This window comes from Apaloderma vittatum, unplaced genomic scaffold (assembly GCF_000703405.1).
Source record: "Apaloderma vittatum isolate BGI_N311 unplaced genomic scaffold, ASM70340v1 scaffold23173, whole genome shotgun sequence".
Lineage (NCBI taxonomy): Eukaryota > Metazoa > Chordata > Aves > Trogoniformes > Trogonidae > Apaloderma > Apaloderma vittatum.
In genome coordinates this window covers 19,734-42,452 of record NW_009706753.1, presented here as the reverse complement: position 1 = coordinate 42,452, position 22,719 = coordinate 19,734, and the positions used below count along the sequence as shown (strand labels likewise).

The window sequence follows — 22,719 nt, the reverse complement described above, 5'->3', positions numbered from 1 at the left end:
CAGTGCTTGATAGGTTGGGAATAGCTCTCGGAGTTACGTAGGCAAGACATATATATTCATGCACACTCGTGTGCAGATCAGTGCACACATAGGTGGTGATAATATATATACTATTTATAAGCAGAAGGCATCACTGCCAGTGGAACAATTATCCTTCGCTGTGAAGACACACCTGGAGAAGGTAGGACATCAAACGCCAAGTGCTATCTGGAGGTATTTGGTGCTGGCATTCAGCAATCTGTGGCTAGCACAGAGTTAGGATTTTCCGGGGGGTTGAAAGGAGTATAACTCTGTCACCACAGCACGGTGCTGAGATGAATCTGTCGTCTGGGATCAAATAAGTGTATTAGTTACACGACACTGCTGGCCATGCTGAATGCAGCAGCTGCTGCTGTACTTTCCTCTGGAAGCGCTGAAGGGAGAGGCGAAAAGTTCGTATCAGCAAACATGAAAAGAATGAATATGATGTAAAGCCACTAGATGAACCGCGTCAGCTGCCCTACATGTCACAGCTCCAAAGCTTCTGCCTGCCAAACGGGTGGGAATGCAGACTGGTGTTTTAGCTAACCCAAATTTGGTTTGTGCACTCTTGTTCTCTCAGTTTTAGTGTTTAAGGGCAGTGCAGCTGATACTTGATTGCAAAGGTCTCTGCAGAGATCAAAAGTTTCATCTGAATTTGACAAGATTGGCAGGCAGCCAGAATCTCTAATGATTAGGATGATCATGAATAGGATGTTGTAACCTTAAGTGCTAAAGGACAGATCTGGAATAAATGAGATCTTCATATTTCCACTGATTTTGCTGTAGCCTGAACAATTTACTCAGCAAAGAGTATGTACTTTAAATTCTCAGCCAGAGTCATTAAAAGTGATTCTGCTCAGAGAGGTATTGTCTGAAGTTCTGAAAGCAATTCCAGGCATTTTTGCTACAGACTTTTTGCTGACATCAGTGGGAGGCTCTTGGACAGGTTCACTGCTCAGCCTTGGAAAATCGCGGCACTGGAAGGTGTTCGTCGACTTTTGGGTTAATAATCTAAGCACAGGAAATTTGGGATAAGGTCCTCCACTTGTCTGTATGTTTATTCATTTTGTGATAAAACATAGGTCAATGCTTCTTTTCAGGACATTTCTATTTGCTAAAAGGCCCACAGGAAGAGTAGGAGTCAGCTCTGAGTTTTTATTTCTGATATACACTACTATTTTTAATCGAAGACTTGAGGTTGTACCTCCAAATGCTGGTTTCATACTGTGTGTTTAGAGACTAATAAAGATGAACAAATCTCAATACAGTCACATTTACATTTTGACTAATGTTTGCTAATTTCGGTGGCTAACGTTCTGCTGAATTATGAGAATGGTTGTTAAACATGGCCCTGCATCGTTGGTTCTGCTCACCCTAAAATTTATTATTTTGCATGCAAACATTTGCTCTGATCCACACAATCAAGAGCGACTCCTCAGCCTAGATACAGATTGTCTTTGTTAAATCAGAGTTGCTGGCTGAGCTCTGCCGGTTCCAGGTTTAGCCCTCATATTGCCCACTACCCCAGCACCGCCTGAGATAAATCCTCTCGCTGAGAGACTAAGAGGCTCTTTGAGAATTCTTGCATGGTCCAATTACTTGTAGTAATACTGAAAGATTTTTCTGCTCATTCTTCAGTTTCTCATTTCAAGACTTAGGGATGAGGCATCTAAGATGTTGAGAAAGGTCAGGGGAGATCGTAGGATGCTAATGTAGTGGAAGGACTTAGATGGCAAACACACTAACTGCCACACTTGGCTGCTTTCCTTTACAAATTCTAATTGCTGGAAGAGACATACATGCACTCTGTTCCACCCGGAGTGCCGGAGGGCATGGTGAGATGCGCTAATTCAGTCTGGTTCATCGACATTGCTGAGCGGAGTAGCAGTGATTTCCAGGCATACCTTGGCTAGTCACACACAACTGTACCTGGCGCCTGCTCATACACGTGACTGCAGCCAAGACAGCAGCCAGGAGGTTAAAACACGAGGTGGCACACCTCGTAGCTGTCTGAGCAGGGACTGTTCATGACACATAGAATGCTTCATTGTATCTTTTGTTCAAAGATTTCCAGGTAAATTTGGGAAAAAGTTGAAAACAGTACACCTACAGGCGAGTTCATCTGGGAGGTTTTCGAAACATATAAAGTAGCTGCATCAGTGACTCTCAACATATGCTCTTAACGGTTGGAGATGCTGCCTGAGTTTCTTAAAAATAAGGCTACATATTCAGGTGACTTAAACTTCCATTTTTAAAAGCATCGGGTTTTTTATAGTGTCTCTGGGCTTCAAGGCCTATCTATACACTTCAGTTCTTTATAAAATAAATGCCACACTGAGAGGAGAACTGGTGAAGGGTTACAATGATTTTATCAGGCATTGAGGATGCTCTGCACACCCAGAAATCAAGTCTGAAGTATTTGCTCCTCAGCATAGCTCAAAGCATGGCAAGTGTTCACCACTTCTTTCCCTGGGGAGCCACAAAGTGAGAAATTCTTCTTCATGCGTGTTTTGTCTGTCTACATAAAGTGCAGCCAGTCTCCAGGCTGTGTTCTTCCTCTTGTTTTTCTCTTTAATCTATTTCTCTGTCTGTTGCTCATATTGTTGTAGTCGTGAAGGTCAATGGCTGTAAAAAGGCAAAGTTTGGAGGGAGAGGCAATATTTTTCATCTGGAGAAAAACTAGGCAAGTTGTTAGGCACTTAAATCTTTTTTTTTTTTTTTTTTCAGATCTGAAATGTCTACCGTACAATAGAAAATTGAATTCCTATTTCCAGGGTTATATTTTGAAGATTTTTTTTCTCTTGGTTGCCCTTGAGGATCAAGCCTCGTGGATCAGTTGTAGAAGGGCTTTATAATAGATAAGGGCTCTGTGTGGGAGGATGGTGCAATCTGCTGTCCTGTGGTTTCTCACAGGGAGTGCCAGTGACCTTCAGCTTGGCGAGTAACAATCAAGTGGTTCCTGACTGAAACCAGTTTCCTAGGGTGCCTGGGGCAGTGCTTTTCAGTCTCAGAGAGCCTCCTCTTCAGGGAGGCCTTCGAATACGACATGTGAACCATTTATTGAACTTTGTATCCCAAATAAATTTTTCCATCCACATTGTAATGAGAAGGCTACAATTATGATCACCTCGTTACCACTGATGGGTGTGACTTGCCCGCTGGGATTTTGATCATGATTTCTCCCTTGCAGCAAAAGGTGATGGCTGCTAATGTTTAGCATAGCTGCAAATATTAAAAAGGGCTATGAAATCACTCTTCACTGTTTTCAGTGGGGCGATGAGAAACATCTGTCTTGAATGCTACAGGAAAAAGAAAAAGTATCTCAGCATGCGATTTCGTGTGTGAATCTGTAGTGATCAGCAAGATGGAATGTGATCTCTTGGGGGAGTTTGAAGCAAAAAGGGCAAAATAACCATTGAGGGATTGTGACTAATGGCTCTGTAACACCGAATATATTGCATTTTTCTGTTAGCCTTTGGTTTATCTTGCTATTTTTCTTTCCTGGGAGGGGAGATGTCCACATGCCAGAATGTGATTGAATAAAGTCTGTCATTCGTGTTGCAGCACATTATGAAAATATCCTGAAGAGCCTAAATAGTCCAGAGTGAGACTGAGAATAGCCGTGTCTGTGGCTTCAAAGCCCCAGTAAAAGTCAGTGGGGTCACTCGTTTTGATTTCCTTCACATCCACAGCAAATGTAAAGCCTTGAACATGCAGCGAGAGGTGCTAGATTAGAATTGGATGAGTCCCCCTCTTCTCCTGGGAGTGTCACCCTCTGCCACACCCTCTCCTCTAGTTAAAGAGAAAAAAAGCCCTGGTTATATTGACTTTTACACTTATTTTAATGATCAGGATTTCTTCTGGAGAAGACACATCTTATCTTAAGAAACAAGGAGTTTCCAGCAGGACGGTACAGAGCGAGATCCCTTTGGAATCCTCAGTGGAAAAAATTATCCCAGCATTACCGTGGACATCGCCATGCCTTTTCTGCCGTGTTTGAAAAAAAAGAAGTCGCCTGTGCCTTTAGGCAGGAGTATCTTTCAAAAACACACCCCACCCATCCAGCAGAACTACCAGGCCTTGCTGGAGATGTGCTTGAAGAATAAATGCCTGTTTATGGATGACAACTTCCCTGCTCACATCAGCTCCATTGGAACAGGAGCACTGCTAAAGAAACTACCCCGAAATTTACAGTGGAAGAGGCCACATGTAAGTGACTTTCAGTGAATACTCTATTGTAAGAGGATGACCACAGCTGAGAGCCAGCAAATAGTTTTAGCCCAGAGTAGATTACTCTTAGACTTTAATTTAGATGTCCTTTATGCCTCTAGAGATTACACTTGTTGTATCAGCTGTCATTTTGGAATCTGGGATACGTGTAGTTTTGTAATTGCCTTTGAAGCATTTGTTGCCCCAGGTCGTAACCAGCCTCCTTCAGTTTATATCCAGTAATGCTTGGAGCAGGCAAGGAGAGTCGGCAAAGGGAGTGCAGGGAGCTGGTGTTCTTGAAGCTCACAGCTCTAATGATCCCACCGTGATTCCATGATGACAGTTCTCATGGTGATGAACCCTCTCTCCAGGATTCAGGATCTTGACCTTTTAGAAGATTTCTGAGTTTCTAGACAGTTCTTAGCCTTTGACACCTCTCCCATGAACAACATACTGTTCTGGTGCTGGAGGCTGCTACTTTCACTGACAGCAGCAACTGCCTTATCTTGCTGGGCTGTTTTTTTCCCTCTCAGTTGTTTAGTCTGTTGTACTTACAGTTGTCTTTTCCCAGCTCTCAAGGTTAAGCTTCAACTGAGATCAGTAACTGACCACCAGTCAGGAAGATGTTTTTAGTTCTGGGCCCTCTGTTTTCTACCTGTGCCCGTATTTCCAAGGCCTTTGCTGCTTTCCAATGCTTAAACTGCACGTCACAACAAGAGATACTTGTTTGTGAGAGCTGGTCACAGAGCAAGTTCTCATAACAAATGGATAGATAACAGGTCTAGGAGGCCAGACCAGAAGCCTGGGACAGTTAGATAAGGGCTGTTACTAGCAATGGTAGTTCTGTTCTTACTGAGCCACTGAGCAACATACTGACCATCAGATCTTCCTGAAAGCAATGAGTTATCTTAGAATTTCAGTAGCACTGACTCCTTATGTTACTGTGTCTGTAAGGGAATTCTGGCAGGTAATAGCAGATAGCATCTCTCAACTCAATTATTTTCTAGCTGACATATTTTGTCAGATTTAACCAATTTCTTAGAAGGGCTGACTTTCTGCAAAACTCGTGAAATATCACCATCGAAATAGAGGAGTCTTTGCAAAGCAAACAGGAGAGCTGGGGAATAGGAGCCCTGGTTCTCAGAGTTCCCTGCATAATTTGATCTCACAGATGGTTTGTGTTAAGTCAGGATCTGCATGCAGAGGGAGAGAGCACTCCTCAGGGGCCTGAGCTGAGGCAGCTATATCAGCACAGAGGTATTTGGGAGGGAAAAGTCAACACAAGTCCTTCAGGTGTCACTCTACCCTAGAGATATCGAAAGGGACTTGGAACCTCTGCTGTCCCTCAGTCAACTCTTCTGCTGCTCTAACACTGCCTCGTGAAGAAGGCTGCTATTTGCGCTGAATGCCAAATTTAGCCCAGCAAAGGCTCTCTGAGGATGGATGCTGTTCATCCTTCAGTCCCTGGGCTGCGGAGAAAATGCCGAGATCCTGCTATTCAGCCTGCAGGCTTGTAGCTTGCTGCATCTATGACTGATGGCCTGCAAAGTGAACACCCAAATTCACCAAGGGTAAGGGATGGTGTCTAATTACTGTAACTGCCTTCTGAGGGTTTTGTGTTTCTCCACTACTGCCTGCAGGGGAAGCCAACAGTGTGAAAATTAGCTTGAGCAATTTGTGGATCATTAGAGTGAAATGTAAGTTTGACACATTGGTTATTAATTTAACCCCAGAGGAACTTGTGAGAGGGAAAAAATAACAATGTAATTTCTCTCTGAACAGTTATTCACAGACCCTCTCTTGTCACAGCAACAGGAACTTCTGTAGCAGCCATCAGTTAGTCTGTAGCTCAATTGTCAATCAAATTGTGGGGACATCAGCCAGGTTAGCTCTAAGTTTGAACAGTCGTGCTCTGCCATTGTAGCTTCTTTTGGCTGTAATTACAGAGGAGTAAGGCTAGAAGGCCTGAAGGGTTGTCTTCTTGGTGAGATGTTTGTGGAAACACACAGTGATGCACCTGAGCACCAGCAGCTTATCGTGGAGACCAAATTCAACATAGACAAGCACAAAGGTGTGCCCAGGCTTGTGTCAGGTTAGCCAGGGCACATGGTAACACTAGAGTTACACCTGAACCAGAGCAGCAGTGTCTGCTGGGACAAAGGATGTTCTGAAAGCTTCGAACAGGCTGAGGGAGTGTTTTGTTCCCATATTCATGAGGGTTTTATATCCTAAACTAGCAACTCCCTGTATTTCCTATCTTACGAGATTGCAGCTCTGGGAGTGTTTTGTTCCCATATCCATGAGGGTTTTATATCCTAAACTAGCAACTCCCTGTATTTCCTATCTTACGAGATTGCAGCTCTGCACACAGGAAGTCCTTGACTTCAAGCTAAACTAGCTCATGTTACTGACTTGAATCCCTCTTTTCTTTTTTGGTTGCATGTTTCCCAGGCTTTGCACAGAAGTCCAGTATTTTATGCTGCAAACAGAAAGCAGCTTGATCTCTGTCAAGGATTGGTGGGTAAGGAAGCTCCTTTCTATAAACATCTAACTATTCTTATGTAAGATAACATTTTGTGGGGAATTTAGACTGTATAAAACTTGGCATAAAAATATAAGATGTGAAATATCCTTATCTCTTCACTTGCCATGATGTGGATAAGGTAATCATTAACATGTGATAGGCTCAGTAACAAACCTGGCAATCCTCAAGGTGGGATTTGAGAGGTGAGAGGTGTCTCTACAAGCTGAAATCACCACTCTCTGCGTTGCTTCTCTGCATGCCAATAGTGCAATAGGAAGTTATCCTGCGCTCTTACTGGTCTGTAATATTGCTGCTTGACAAATCAACGGAGAGCACAGAAACAGGAAAGTCTGAGACTTCAGCTGTCTTTCTACCTAAGGCTTAGTGTATGTTCTCTTCCCAGCTTTGCAGTTAGAATAATAATTTTATGCTTTTTTACCTAAAGTAAAAGGATATATTGTCATCTGCAAAACAGGTGGGAGCAGGGCTAAATTACTTTTAAGTACTTTATGCCCTTAAACACAAAGTCCTATAAGTAGTCTTGCATTGCGGGATCCATCGGAAATTATTTTTCTTTTCTGAACAGTTAATGTTTTCAAAGAAAAAGGGAAAAGTGGTGAGTTGTTGTTTTGTTTTTTTTTTAATAGCACGCCTTTCCAAAGAACAGAAACCCCCCCCCACACAATGTCAGTAAAATACAGAATGCTGTCACTTAGAGCTATTTTTTTTGCTAAATTTCTTATGTAACCAAACAGTATCCAAATGAAAGGATCATAAGAGAACAATTATAAACCAATCATAGTTTGGTTAAGTAAAACACACGTCTGGATCATCTCATTTTCTCTGTATGATTTGTTATAATTGTAAAGACATCAACACAACAGCTCTTCTGCTAGGATCTTGGTGGTTTTCCTGAACTTGGCTGACAATTCTCGCTCTTCAGCCAACTGCATGTGTCCGTTTGTCTTGGCGCAGAGAACTGCTGGTTCCTAGCGGCCCTGGAAGCCCTCACGTTCCACCAGGACATCTTGGCTGCCGTCGTGCCACAGAACCAGAGCTTTGAGAGGAAATACGCTGGCATTTTCCACTTCCGGGTACATCTACTCCCCCAGACTGTGGGAGGTCTTCAGAAATCCCCTGTCACCTTTTGTGTCACGCTCTTAGATAATTTGAACGTGGTTGCTCTTGGCCACGGGCAAGCAGCCAGAGGGTATCCCTGCTTGGAGAGTTGCCCATCACCCCTCCCACGAAGCAGCACAGGCAGCAGATCAACTTATAAGTGGCTTGTAAGCCACTCAGGATGTACCTGTGCTTGGCCCTTCTCTCCAGCTGTGCCCTATCCATATTTTAATCTAGACAAAAGTCCTCTGTAGTTGCAACAGTCAGCAGGGTTTGAGCACATCTGCTCCAACCTTCTACCCCTTTGCTGAGCTCTTCATCCAACTCTGCTACCCTGCAGTTAGGAACTCCTTCCTTAGAAGACCAGTGCTGCCTCGTTTCCCTGCTTAATCCTTTCACACCTGATACATCCTTTTTTTATTCTCCTCTAGCAAGGTGGGGCTGAGCAGTTGGTTCTATGGGTGAGTCAGCACATCCCACTGACCCCAAGCAGCCCTCTCCCCAGGGCAGCTAGTCCTGTGCCCACAGCGATCTTGCCTTTCCTGTTGTTTCAAGGGGAGGTCCCTTCCAAGGGAACATCAGCTCATTCCTTTCCCCTGACAGTTCTGGCACTTCGGTGAATGGGTCGACGTGGTGGTTGATGATCGCCTGCCGGTGAACGAGGCAGGCGAGCTGGTCTTTGTTTCCTCAGTGTATAAGAACGTGTTCTGGGGAGCCCTTCTGGAGAAGGCATATGCTAAGTAAGTGACTCGTTCTAAGTTATGCAAATAGTCTCTCTAAAATATGTTAGTGCCTACGCAATTTGTTTGTGTTTATAAATGCACCTCCTAGGCCTTGCCACATTTGGAGTGTAGTAAATGGTTCTCAGCTTTCTATTATTACACAGTAAGAGCTGCTGCTACAGTAGCTGTTATCAGTCCAGGCCCGTGAATTTAAATTTAAGGGTATAGGAGTAGGTGTAAAGAAAGACCTATCCTGGGGAGTTGTCTGCTGAGTATTATCATTGTTTGCAGCGTATTGGCTAGGATGATGCCTTCTTTGTGAACACTGCAGAGGAGCAGAAGGCCACAGATAGAGATTTTCAACAGTGAATGATTTCTGACGCCTTCTTTGGTGTTTGGGAAAGCTCCAGTGAGTTCTGTTTTGGGGGTCTACTTAAGAATTGTACTTGGGTTTTGCTAGAAGTTCCTACTCTGGGGTCCTCCAAAGCTGAGGCATTCAACAAGTTGCATGTCGCAGTGAGAATATTGGCTTCTCTCTGGAGTGTTTTGTCTAGAGTCGTTTATCAGGACTAAGAAAAAAAGCATAACTGATAGGGTTTGTTAATCTTGGGCTGAAGTAATCTCTGCAGAGCAAGGAAAAATCCTAGTTTAGTGGTAAGAAAAAAAGATCAAAGCAAAGGGGAGAAAATTCAGTTATTTCCATTTGGAGTTATTAGAAAGAGTGGAGAAAGTTGCTCAGCAGTAGTGAAAGAAATCAGATTGGAGACTGGACTCTGAAGGCACAATGTGCCTCTCAAGGGACTGTATCAGTGTCTGGTGATATATTCAGACAATATTCACTAAGACAGAGTTATCAAAGAAGTAACAATGGACATGTTTTAACAACTATGCAGTGAGGGATCACAGCAAGTGAAGAGTCCCTTTCAGACTATGGCCAGTCTTGGAGGTAATTTGCAAGATTCCTCTCTTCTTAAATGAGAAAACTTCCCCTAAAATAAACATGAGTTACAGCCTTCCTCAACCTATCATCTGTGACTATAACCTCAAGAATATATTGATACCTTTTTTTTGTTAGACTCTATGGCTCCTATGAAGATCTACAGATTGGGCAAGTTTCAGAAGCCTTGGTGGATTTTACAGGTGGTGTTAATATAAGGATCAAGCTTGCAGCAGCTCCTCCTGATCTGTGGGATATCCTGACAAGAGCAACCTACAGCAGATCTCTCATGGGCTGTCAGACACATTTAGGGGTGAGACTTGGAGTGTCATCGGATGGCTTCACAGCTGAAAACTTTTCCAGACTTGTTTCCCTCTGCTCAGCTAGTCACTGTGACTCAAAAATTATCAAAGCTGCTACACATGACTTTCTGTAGAAATCACATTCTTAGATTTGCGCGTGGATTGATACCCTACTGTTCTCAGCTCCCTTTTGTCATGTTTAGGAACTGGTTTATCTACTAATGAACTTCTGTTAAATAAGGACCTACTGCATTTTCCCATTTTTGTTAAACCAGTTTTTCATTTTTACACATGGTGCAGTGAGGTACAGCGACTCGTGGAATAAGATTATAGCAAAGAGAGAAGGAGGTGTGTAGTTCAAAACATGAATTCCAATCGTGCCTTCCAAGCCTTCAGGTTTTGGGAAACCTTACTACTCTGAAAATCAAAACCTAACCTCCTGGACATTTTAAAATTGAAATGATCGCTAGTCAAAGATACACAATTTAGGAAGGGACCTTCCCAATGAACCATCAAATCACAAATATACTGGAGAGTATGGCAGTTAGGAGGTTAGACTTATTTTTTTTTTTCTCTTCAAACAATTCTCCGTTTGCTTTGAGAGTCATTGCTTACACAGGTACAGGTCTCTGGTATTGGTATGAGTCTGCTATGTCAGTAGGGATAGAATAAATGTTTATTGTTCTTTCTGTTTCTCTTCCTTGTACACAGGCAACAAAGGTCCTGAAGAATGGGCTTGTTGCTGGCCATGCCTACACAGTAACTGGTATTAGAAAGGTAAGACCAGCCCTAATGGCCCAGGTTTGTTTGGATGTCAGCAATTTTTACTGCATTCATAGGTTCAACCCTTAATCAGGGCAACTACGGTGTCTCTTTCCGCAGTGCTCTTCTCTTAGTCTAAGGCTAAAAGAGATCGTGTGCTTTATGTTCACTTTCAGGTGTGTCCATTTTAGTATTGTGACTCTGATGTAATGAAAAATAGTTACACATCAGCATATTTCTCTGGGTGGGAGTGATACAGAGGGCTCTCCAGAGAGCATCACCTACAAATGCACCTTAGCTGTTAAGGACAAAAGGATTAGCCTTTGGAGATGCTGGAAGGATGTACTGAAACCTTCTTGGGTAAAAAAGCCTTTCTTTGAAGTCAAAGGAGAGGGATAGAGAAGTAAAGGTAATTTGAATACAGGGGCCAAAACATGACAAACTGCAGGTGGAAGTGTGAGTCAAAGTTGAAGTAAGGGCACAGAACTGGGCTCCTGTGCAGAGAGTACGAGGCAGACCCCACTGATCTACAGAAGTAGCATTGGGAGTCCCCTGAAGATATTTGTGCAGAGGTAAGTGACAGCAAAATAGTAGATCCCAAAGGATGGAAGAAAACTTTTTTCTTCTGGGTTGATAGATGACTATCTTGTCCAGCCTCAAAAGGAGGTTGACGAGGATGATAAGGGATGTGTTATATAGATCTGCGTGAAAGCACATTCACTACTTCTAGCAAGAGATACTAGGAAAGCTGGAAGAGATACTATGGGCTGGATGATGCACACCTGTGTCTCACACACACAGCGGAAGGGTTTTAGGCATGGAGTTTATCAGTGACAGTAGTACAGTCTTGCCTCCACATGAGCAAAAAAATGAGCAGGTGTTGGAAAGGAAGAGGAATTTATGGTCAAGCCCCCAAATTAGGAATCTATGAGATCTCTGTTTCAGTTATAGAATATAAAGCATCTTAATCTCTTTGTGCCAACATTCAGAGTTGCATGTTTATAGATTTTTTATCATCATACTTGCTGACATCTATGAAATCAAAGAAAATCTTCGTTAATATCTGGCATAGTACAGTGATATAAACCAGATGAGAACGACAGTGATAAGCACAGCATTACTGTTTTCTGCAGGTGACTTGTCAATATGGACCAGAAAACCTAGTGAGACTGAGAAATCCGTGGGGAAAAATTGAATGGAAAGGAGACTGGAGTGACAGGTGAGCTTAAGAAAGGGAAGCTCTGATGCTGGGTGGAAGGAAAGGTTTCTTGGAGGAAAGATGCTGCCATCTTCAGGCATGAGTTAGTGCTGAGATCCTCTGGTGTCAAAGCAGTGACTCGATAGATTTGTGTTTCTCCAGCAGATAGTGCTCACATAGTTGAGCTCAATTCCCTCATGCAGCTTCCACAATCTCTATTCCGCTTTTCCGTTCACTGAACACCGAAGGAAACATAATATGAACATCAGACGCTGGCCACGTTGCTGTGATCTGGATGGCATGCAAAGTGACAGATAGCTGTGCTGGAGGTTCTGAACACAGCAGGTTTCAGGGCACGCAGCCCTTCGTCTCTGGAGGGACCTTGCAAAGTCCTCCATGGGCTGCAAAGTGTTGGAGTTGGGTGGCTGCAAAGGAATCCTCTGTCCTGGCTGTTTGGGGAAACACAATTGGGTATGAGATCAGAGGAAGCAACTAGCGAGGCAAATGGGCCCTATATTTGCATCTACCTGATTTTTTTGACTAGAACCCGTGAAAGACAGTAGTTTACATTCTAGATCAATGGCAGCTCTAGACCTGTGTCCTATTGCTCTCCTTCCTTTTGAGCTTCACTTCATTCCCTGAACAGACCCTGTTTGCTGAAGCTGGGGCATGGGGAGGAGGGAAGAGCACAGGGAGGTGTTGGGAGTGAGTGACTTTCACCTTGTCTGCAGAGCAGTAGCTTCTCTGATGCGTGTCTGTCACATAATGACAACATACCAGCTGTTGCTGTTGAATAGTGTAATAAGCAACATACTGTAGACTTGCCTTTTAAATGACTCCCAGCTGCCTCTTGTGCTGTCCCAGTCATTCATTCATTATGCCAAACACTCTTCCTATTATGTCTCCTTTGACAGAAAATTAACCAACAAAACGGGTCTAGATTTCTATATTTTAAGTACTTGGAAGCTGTGTGCGCAAGTGAATGGGTTGGCTGATGGAAATGAAACGTTTCTGGCTTCTGCTGGAGAAAATCGGCACCGTTTAGCTACATGTCCTGGGACCCAGACTGCCTGTGGAGAGTTTCCTGTGGCTGAAGGCATAAGTGGCCTCTGCTTAGTTGGGGATAGATGTGGAGATGTGTGGGTACAGGGATTTGGCCTCTTTTTACAGCGGAAAGCTATGTGCTCTGCCTTGAATTTGAGGCTGCATTTGGTTAGTCACCTCATGTTTTTGCCTTCAGCTCTTACAAATGGGAGCTGCTGAGCCCTAAGGAGAAGATTTTGCTGAGGAAAAAGAAAGAGGATGGAGAATTCTGGTAATGGCACGGTCTCGCCTCTCCCCTGTCTGACAGTAGCTCTGGGGCTGCGTCTGGAGATGAAGCAGTTCATTGCCACTTAGGTCAAGGCACATGTGATCTGCTTTATAACAGCCCCGACTCGCTTTCTCGCTCTCCTCCTCTGCTTGGTGCTGTGAGAAGCAGGAGCCGTGCTGACACAGAAGAGAAGCACCGTTCTTCGGTGGCGGGAGCGGGGGAGAAGCAGGACACTGCCAGATCTCCCAGGGCTGCTGGAGGCAGGCAGCTTTCAGGAGCTTTTGTCCTGCCTTTTATTTTCAAGACAGCCTTGGAAAGCTCTTGCTTGCCTTGTTCGCGGTTTCTCCACAGCTGCTGCCACGCGGTGGCAGTGTTGTCGTCCGTGTCATTTCACTGCGGTCCCTTTGGTGGCAATATTATTTTAATCCCTGCGCTGCTATCCTTTGCTGAAATTTTAGTCGTGCGTTTGCTACTGCTAGATGCTGCTGTTGGAGCAGACGTTCTCTTCTTTACTGCCTCATAAAATATGAGCATTACCATATGTAATACAGAATGGTGCAGCTTCGAAGTTCCCTGCTCCCTTTCCTTTTCTTTTTATAAAGCCATATGGACTAGACTAAACTGCTGACAAGATGTCTCTTGGCACTCTTTTCCCAGGATGTCTCTGCGAGATTTTAAGATTCATTTTGTAGATCTGATGATCTGTAAATTAACTCCAGACCTGATGAGCCAGGAAGATGGGAAGAAGTGGATGTATTCTTTGAAAAGTGGGAGATGGGTGAAAGGAAGTACAGCTGGGGGAAGTCTGGGATTCTGTCGTGGTAAGGGGTGCTCTTTGGGATGACTATGGGGTAAAATTGCTTTGCTGACTCGGTTGCCAGCACCTGATACCTGTTAACGCAAAATTGACCACAAAAACATGCTCTTCCTGATTAAACCTTCACATAAATATCAGAAATAAGCAGCTGAAGGACTTCGGCCATCACAGAAGCTAGTCACTCACAAATGTAGGACAGTGGGCTCGTTATGGCATGAAGTGCTCTGCGGGATCCCAGGATCATTTGCCAATGCTGAACTTGCTTAAGGCATTAAACTTATCTGTTAAAATTTGCATACTCTGCACCTCCAGGGAGCGATATTTTAAGTAGAATGAATGGGAAATGCAGAGGCTCAGCCCTTCTAGAAGCAGAGCAGGTTGGGGCTGAAGTCAGCTAGCCCATACACTGGAGGTGGCAGAGGAATAGTGACACATTTATAAACAAAATGAGCTCTTAGTTGTAAGTGAATGAAAATGTAATTCCTTGTTCCTGGGCCCTCTTCCTGTCTTGCATAGTGGTTGCACTCCTGAACTTGTAAACTGCACCCTAAGATCAAATCCCTATGGGGCCCAAACAATTTGTCTGATGTCAGGCATCATGTGGGAAGCCAGCAACCAATTTTGTGATGGAAAAATCACATGAAAATGTTTTTCTTGTTTTGCCTAGACACCTTTTGGATGAACCCTCAGTACTGGCTGAATGTTTTACCAGCTGAAGACAGTAAGAAAAGCCTGAGCTCCTGCAATGTGGTTATATCCCTGATGCAGAAACACAGCAGCAAGCACCGGAACCGAGCTCCTCACCTCTTCATTGGATTTTCACTCTACAAGGTGCAGAGAGTTGGCTTGCCTTTCTTACTTTCACCAAATAGGAACACTTATGGCCTCTGTAAATTGTAGAGATTTGCAGCAGTTTTGCTGTGTGCAGGGTGTTCAGTGCTCTGTTCTCCTTGCCTGTGCCCAGTCTCCTCACGCATGAGGAGCTTCCTCAGGCTCTGCCCCACTTGCTGTGTGTCAGCCTGCAGAGCAATGAGAAGTGCCTCTTGCTTCAAAGCATGCTGGGCTTCATTTTGCCCTCTCTTGAGAGTGTGTGGTAGAGCTGGGAGAAGGTGCCAGGAATACCCTTGCTCTGGGGCAGGAAGAGCCCTGCCCTTATCTTGTTTCCAGCCACGGTAAAATTGTGTTTGAGAAGTGTTCCTAGTATGGTGTGGCAGCTGCACGTGTGAGTAGTGGTAGTTCCCTGTGTATCCAGGGATAAGCGGATATTAGAAGGAGTTAGAGTTCGCCCCCCTCAGTTCTCTGTTCATTTGAGTGCCTCACAAAGCCACTCTCCTCCCTTGAACACAACCACAGCTCTTGTTGCTGCTGCGAGTCTGCGCAGTTATGGAGAGATGGCTGTGGGGAAGGGATTTCGGATGGAAGGGCTGACATTCCTGAAGGCAAAGACCCTAGCTGGGTGCATGTAACTGCTTCCCAGCTATGTTGTGTGACACCCAGAGGCCGCTGGCTTACAGATGCACTGTTTCTTTTCTTTCTGCAGGTGGACCTACAGGTGAGTCCCTTGTCACTGCTGCTGGCTCTTTCCTGGGGAACCTGGGCTGGTGAAACTGTTCTGACAACACTGAAGGTGTCCTGCTTGCTTTTGTTCCTTAGCTGGCAGCTAGTAACGACAATGTATCTGAGTAGAGAGAGGCACCAGAGTCACTGCTAACGCAGAGCAACCCACTGACTCTTCTGAAGAGTGGCCATATCGGGAGGGCTCAGTGGCCTTAAAAGGAGGCCTTAATTTTTCAGCTTCTATATTTCTGTCTTCAGAGGTGTTCCAAAAGCCATCACTGTTTACCCTATCAGCACTTTGTCCATGCTGCAGTTGTGGGATGGTGCCCCAACTCTTGGCTGTGTCCAAGCTGGATATATTGCAGCTTTCAGGGGAACTGGAGCTACCGTTCTGCTGCCTTCCAGTCTTGGGATGAGGTGGGAACAGAGCCTGTGTTTCATCCAAGTCAGGGATCTCTTGGGGAGCTCAGGTTCCTTTTTAGCTGGGGATGCTCTGGAACTGATGCTACAGGTGTTTTCAGCTTCTTCAGAACAGCTATATTTCTAGCATTTTCTTTAGCCAGGAGCATTTGGGACCTGAGGAAGGGCCCTGGAAGTTAAACCCTGATTTTGGCTGTGACCTCAGAGGGCTATTTAAAACAGGGAAATGTTTTATCTTGAAAGGGCGTACCTTCCACTCTGTTAGCACCCAGAACACCTCTTCAGAGTCACTTTGAATTTGGGCTGGCAAAGAACTAGTTTGGGTGTACGGTAAGCGAAGCAGAGCTGTGTTCTGAGTTACTGTGTTTCCAGCAGGGTAACCATGAGATGAGATATCACTCCTTTCTGACATAAATATTTTGTTGGCTATCAGGGTAGCAAGTGAGTTAAACTTCCTGTAAGAAGGGGTCTGAGTGTGGCCCTAGCACACTACTGTGCTGCACCCAAGGGGGAATAGTGGCAGCCAGGACTTTAATTTCAGGTCTGTAGTGGTTGCCAAGATCAATACAGAGAGATGGTGAGCTGAGAGCATCTAAAGTATTGGAACTACAGTCAACAAAGTATTGATTGGAATATAAAAACTTTGAATTTAACATAAGGGGCATGAGAAGGAGTAACCCTGAACCCTTCAGAAGAAAGATTGCTCTATTAGTAAGAAAAATATTGGCAAAGGAAGAGGAATAGCATCTCCACTGCAAGACTGCAGAGTAAAATGGCTAAATGTTTTGAGGAACAGCCAAGATCACAAGGTGACAGTGGTTTTAGCTAGCAGGATTATTTATTAGGCTTGTGTACTGGGCCCTCAGTGGCATTAAAAATGAGTTCAGGGTTGCCTGGATCAACACTTTATCCATTTGCCTATTGCAGAAAAGTACTGCAGAGCAAAACATCTGTAAAAGCCATGAGTGCCAGGCAGATCAAGGACATGTGTATGGAGCCAGAGCTAGGCGCTAGGTTTCTCCTGTGGTATGCTCAAGTCACAGGTATTTTGAAAAATCCTTTCCTACCAGATCCCTAGCAAAGCAAAGGACAAGCTGAGGACAAAGTGCATGGTACCTGTGGGATAGGAGAAGCGGTCGGGCTAGTGAAGACCTGTCTCTAGTGCAGTTTCTGCCAGCAGTTATTTCTGCCAGGACGGAAATGACTTTGGCCGTAGCCACTTTGAAAGAAGCCACTTCTCCTCCCCAAGTCCTTGCTGCTGCTCCTTGCAAGTACTATTACAATACTGATAAGGTTGCAGGAAGCCCTGTTCTTTATTGCTATTGGGCAGAGGCAGTGCATAGTGAGAATTACCATGACCCAGGAGGAAACCGAGTCTTTTGGGCCCTGTTATCTGCTTGTGCTGTGAAAATACCTGTGGTGTCTATGCCGTGCCTGTGCATTCTCCAAATGCCTTTCATCCATTTGTTTACCTGGTGCAGAACACATTTCTCTTCTGTTTCTTCCTTTAACAGTACCAAGAAAGCAACAGAAAGCTGCCCCCAGCTTTTTTCACCCGACATCAGCCTGTGAACAAGCACCAGGTCTTCCTTGATGAGCGGGAAGTGACTCATGATTTCCACCTGGTGCCTGGTGTCTATGTGATTGTCCCATCGACACTGAAGCCTCAGCAGGAGGCTGAATTCATACTGCGGGTCTTCTCCAGGAAGCATGTTCTTCGGTGAGAAGCTGCTGCCCCACTGCCACTGGATGGTGGGATGATCTGGTCTTTCGACCCTAATTGGAGCAGCATAAAGACTTTACTCTGCAAAAAAGCAGTACAATCTCTTTTGGAAAGGCTGGCTCTGGGTTTTTCATGCCTTAAGATTCTCAGTGGCTGAAGCACTGCTTTTGGCCTTATCGTTTCAAGAAGTGTTGAGCTAGGCCCACAAAAGGGGTTCTTGCAGCGTGCTCATGTTTGAGATCGTGGAGAAGGACAGCAGGTTTTGATGCGCTATCAGTTTGCCAGGAGACCCTGTGCTGGCAATGCTCAGATGGTTGCTTGTTCAGAAATGGTGCTTTGGAGACTTCACATGCCTGGGGAACTTCATGGACATGAGGGATTCCTTTACTGCAGCTGTTACACTAGGAGAAAAAACAGCCGTCTGCTGCAACAGTGGGTGGGGGATGCCACCTGCGCTGAGACAAACACACAACTCTGATATCTCCTTAATGCATTTGCCTTTTTTTTTTTTTTTTTTTGCATTTCCAGGGAAGTAGGTGGGAACACCAGTTTCACCCTCTCTAAGGTGAGTATGAGGTGAGTGGGAGGTCTGTGATTTGTTTTTCAGCTCTAAAGGTTGTTTTTTTCCTGTTGCTCTGCCCTTTGGAGATGCTGAGTGAGAATGTGAGTGCTTGCATTGCAGCACTTTTGCGTGGGCAGCGTGGGTTTACAGGCAAGGTCCCTTGGACCATGTGGAGAGGTGCTGTCAAATGTGGGGAGCTGGAAAATTTTAAGACACCTTCGTTAGTTGCCTTTTTGCAAACTTCTTTTAGTGATACCATACTTGCAGTCTTTCCTATTCATGACTTTTTAGAGACTCCTGTTTCATCCTTGCACTTCTCCCTGCTCCTTTTGTGCCTTGAAAGTTTTGAAGACATGATGGGACCTGAGCAGTACTGTTTCTGTACAGCAGTTTATAGGTTATTTTCAAAATAGACTGAGCTCAGTGACAGTGTGTGCATGTCTGCAACTTGTACCAAGGAGTTTATAGCATGGTCTGTTCCCCTGGCATATATAGGACCCTTCATTCTTCCATCTTCTCTATCCTCCTGTATAAAGGACAGACTTTTCCCTTCTTAGCATGGAGTGAGCCCCATCCTTTGTTGTTGCACAACAGAGCACTGAATGTTATCTGAATGAATATCCAAGAAATAGCATTTCTATGAGGTGAGCAGCTATCTTAGCAGTGGGCTGTATTAGTGATGTAGCATTGATTGCAGTGGTGAGAAGAAGGTGGAAGGGCAGGGGATGAGAGTGCTGTTCTGGGAAAGCATCTTTAGTAACTCTCTTAGATGGCAATATTTTTCTTCCTTGAGTTTATTTATCTATTTATTTATCTAAATATTTATCCTTGATTTATTTATCTATTTTGTATCTTGAAGGAAATTGTTGATAGGTATGAAGGCAAGATTTGGGAGGATTTCTTCACAAAGCATTTTGAACAGGTAAGCCTATGCATGAACTGCCAGACTAAACTCCTCCGGAGCTCTTATGTAGCTCTGTGGAAGTAAAAACATGTGGATGTCCAAGGGAGGTCTGGTTGTGGAAGTGTGGGAAGCAGAGTGGTTTGGGCTGTGTCTATAGTGCTGATCCCAGGCAGCAGATCTGACCACGAAGCTTAGCAATACGCTAGCAGTGAGATAGGCAAGCTTCTATGCCTCAGGATGCTGTGGATGTGACAGCATCAACAGGCTCAAAAGATGCTGGCAACCTGGCAGGTCCATAAACAGATAATAAAGGACTGGGCAGGGATGTACCCTCTAAGATCCCTTTTCCCATAGGTGGAGGTGCCAGGGAAACAGGAGAATGCTCTGCAGGAGCCAGGCAGCCTCACATGCTCTCCCTAAACATTAATTCTTATTGCTGTATTGGGGACAAAATGGTGGTCCATCCTGCCCTTTAGGGTGTTCTTACACTCACGGGAGGAAAGTCACCTATTAGACACACACACCTTGAAATATTGACACTTGTCTCACACATCCATCATCACAGTTTGATGGCAGCTAACTTGCTTTGAGAGGTGGAATAGGTATCAGGTGTTCCATCACCACCTTTTCCCAGTAATTTTCCTAGTGAAATACAATCCTTATTGTGAAAAACTCTTCTTAATGACCTCTCCAGCCTAATTTGAGATGGAGTTGACCTTCAGGGATCCCACTAACTATGTCGTAGGAAGCAAGTGCTTCACCTTGTGAGAGAAAAGGTGGCAAATACCACCAAATACCCTGTACCCTGTACTTGGCAAACACAGTTTCACAAAAATACTTTTTTACTTTTGACACCACTATTTTGATGAAAACTGTTACTAAAAACAAGCAATGCTTTTACTCTTTGCCACTTGTTTAAGATTTCAATTTTGATAACTGTGTGGCTTTCAGATGTGCTAGAAATTGCCACATATTGTGAGGTGCTGGTCCTTTGCTATCAGCAGGTCCAAGTACACATAGAGGTGAGGACTGCTGCTGTTTCTTAATGCAGTACCCTGGCACGCCTCATAATCTGAAAACAGGCTTTTATTTTTAAGAGTGACATTTAAAAAAATCTTCCAAGCAAACATCACAGTTTCTAAAAAAACCTGTAAACTTCAGTATAACAAGGAGGAGGGGAAGTCTCTGCTTTGAAAAGTTTGGGGAGGAAGTATTCCAAAGTTTCCATCTTTGTTTGTAAATGCTAAAAGGGAGATAGATATTTGAGGCAGGTCTCTTGACAGTGTGCTTGATGGGACAGATGGCACCAGGGCTGAAAGGTTAACGGTCTGGATCCTCACTCAGTGTAAACCTGCACTGCCGCATCGATCCGTGTGGAGCCCTGAGAACTTAGCCTAGAGCAGACTGCAGCTTCTGCAGGCTGAGAACCTTGTCATATTCAAAGGGAGTCTTTTGTATTGATTTTCACGTTGGCTGGAGTGGGGCCAGAAAAGCAGGGAATGAGGATGGGACATGCTAGGAAAACAAAAAAGGGGGAAAAAGTCATTTAATACTTTAAAAAAAACCAACAACCCCCCCCTAAAATCTCTTTCATATTACAGAATCCTGAAATAAATGCTGTTCAGCTCCAGAGGATCCTGAATAATATCTCCTGGAGAAGTAAGTGCCGAGAAGTAATGTTTCTGTAAAATAACCCCTCTTTGAGAAAAAACTCAGCTGCTCTATCTGTTTCTTGAATTCTGGGAAGAGAAACTGGCTTGAATCTGACTGAACTGACTCTTCTGATGCCATTTTAAATTTCCAGAGAAAAAGAATTTGTGGGGGTGTGAATTAACATTGTAGAAATTGTTATGAGCGAAGCTGATCTAGTTTGGTTTTAACAACTGAAGACCGAGGGGGAAGAGCAAGTGTAGATATTGTGTGTGGACGCATACTCTTGAGTTTGACCTCCAAATCGAGCATGACGTCAGCTTTGATTCTGAAACTCATTTCACCCTGTGCCGCTGCCACGGTCTCAGCAGCACCACCATTAGAATATGTAGAAAGTTAGCCTAGTCTGTAGGCAGTTATGTGATGGAAGGGGATCTTGTCTTTACCTTGATGTGCCTGGTTCTTGCCTGCTATTCCTATTTACCCTTCCATGCTATTCATGTGTAGGGCTGTTCCTTGCTCCGTTTGTGTTTGGGAGACAGGACGGAGTTGCAGATAGCTTGTGTAACTTATGCTTGTGAGAACCAGATGAGCCCTGAGGTTGCCTCTCTTGTGAAGAGTGTGACAGCCACTCTGCCAGTGGTAGCCCAGAGCACTCCACAAGCTTGTAATTTGTTCCCAGACCTGGACAGCAATGACAGATTAGGGTGGCTGTTTTCTCTGAGTATCAGCCATGAAGTTAGAGTTATAATGACGAATCCAGTTTTCCTTCCCAGTTTCTTCACTGGTAACAACTGATGTGCAACACAGAAAACACACCATCAGGCTATCACAGGCGACAAAGATGATGCTCAAAAGATTGGTGTGATGCCTTTTCCACTTAAACTGATTTTGGTGTTGTTCCCTTTTCCACAAAGATGGACAAGGATAGCTCTCCTGTCTTTGTAAAGGACCCACCAGGGATCCTGTCTGTGAGAAGGCTATGTTGAACTGAGAGTCTTTATTTTTTCTTAAGGGATCAATTTTAAGACATTTGTTTAAAAACTTCACAGCACTTGTTTTGTATTTACTAAACAGGGCTATTACAAGATTAAAACATCCTTACTTTCTGCAGAGAAGGGATTGATGAGTTGTGGTTCTGTCCCTTGCTCGGTGGAAGCCTACAGACAACCTATAATCATGATTTGCAGAGAGATTAAAGTCTATTTCTGTTACTTTTCTTGTAACTTATGTATGAACCAGAAATGCTAAGCTTCGATGCAGCCTCATGTTTTCAGTGATGCTTGTACTTTTAATTATATTAACAGAGTTGGCAGTGTATCTGTGAAAGAAAAAAGGAGATGCTTAGCACAAGGGTTTAATTTAATCTGCAGTGCTGCTCCCCAAAGCTCCTCGGGTCAAGCGACTTCTCTCAAGGTCATGCAGTTAATTCTGTTCGGGATTTCAGCTTTGGATGTTCTTTTCCTTCCATTTTCTCTAATAGCTGGAGATAGTGCACCATATTTCACTCCGTATTACATGCCTGCAGGGAGCTCATATTGGATTTTCTGAGACTAGTAGAATCCATCCTGTTGCCTCATATTTTTATCATCATAAATGATACATCTTCTCAAGTGGGTGTAAAGCTTCACAAAGGCTTTGGGACCTGAGCCCTCTCAAGTGAGGGAGAATTTTGTGAGAGACTATTTTTCTGAGAGACGTTCAATGACTCCTCAAAACAATTTTTAAAATTTTTTTTTCTCTCCAGATTTCCAGAGTTTTCGCCTGAGTTTCAGTCTGGATGCCTGCCAGGGTATCTTGGCACTCCTGGATGTATCCTTGGCATGAGTGATACTTCTGACTCATATAATACTTCACTGGAGCATTATTTTTTAAGGCAAACTAGGTGCTACGGTGATTTCTTTACCACCAAGACATTGCCCTGCTTATTGAACTTCTCACCATCCATAATAAGAGTTCAGCTGTGACAGAATAGAATTG

General features: G+C 44.1%; 1 protein-coding gene across 1 annotated transcript in view; it reads left to right on the top strand.

The window, feature by feature from the left end:
- Nucleotides 1-3,999: 3,999 nt before the first annotated feature.
- CAPN14 (calpain 14) overlaps nucleotides 4,000-22,719 on the top strand; it is a gene marked incomplete at its 3' end in the record, with an annotated part of 29,881 nt that continues 11,161 nt past the window's right edge. Inside the window, exons 1-15 of the mRNA XM_009865918.1 lie at nucleotides 4,000-4,230; nucleotides 6,682-6,751; nucleotides 7,730-7,848; nucleotides 8,477-8,613; nucleotides 9,671-9,845; nucleotides 10,546-10,611; nucleotides 11,730-11,815; nucleotides 13,035-13,109; nucleotides 13,764-13,927; nucleotides 14,591-14,763; nucleotides 17,415-17,620; nucleotides 18,152-18,188; nucleotides 19,045-19,107; nucleotides 20,691-20,748; nucleotides 22,487-22,551. Of these exons, the coding sequence (XP_009864220.1) occupies nucleotides 4,000-4,230; nucleotides 6,682-6,751; nucleotides 7,730-7,848; nucleotides 8,477-8,613; nucleotides 9,671-9,845; nucleotides 10,546-10,611; nucleotides 11,730-11,815; nucleotides 13,035-13,109; nucleotides 13,764-13,927; nucleotides 14,591-14,763; nucleotides 17,415-17,620; nucleotides 18,152-18,188; nucleotides 19,045-19,107; nucleotides 20,691-20,748; nucleotides 22,487-22,551 (1,725 nt within the window). The remainder of the gene's footprint in view (nucleotides 4,231-6,681; nucleotides 6,752-7,729; nucleotides 7,849-8,476; nucleotides 8,614-9,670; nucleotides 9,846-10,545; nucleotides 10,612-11,729; nucleotides 11,816-13,034; nucleotides 13,110-13,763; nucleotides 13,928-14,590; nucleotides 14,764-17,414; nucleotides 17,621-18,151; nucleotides 18,189-19,044; nucleotides 19,108-20,690; nucleotides 20,749-22,486; nucleotides 22,552-22,719) is intronic.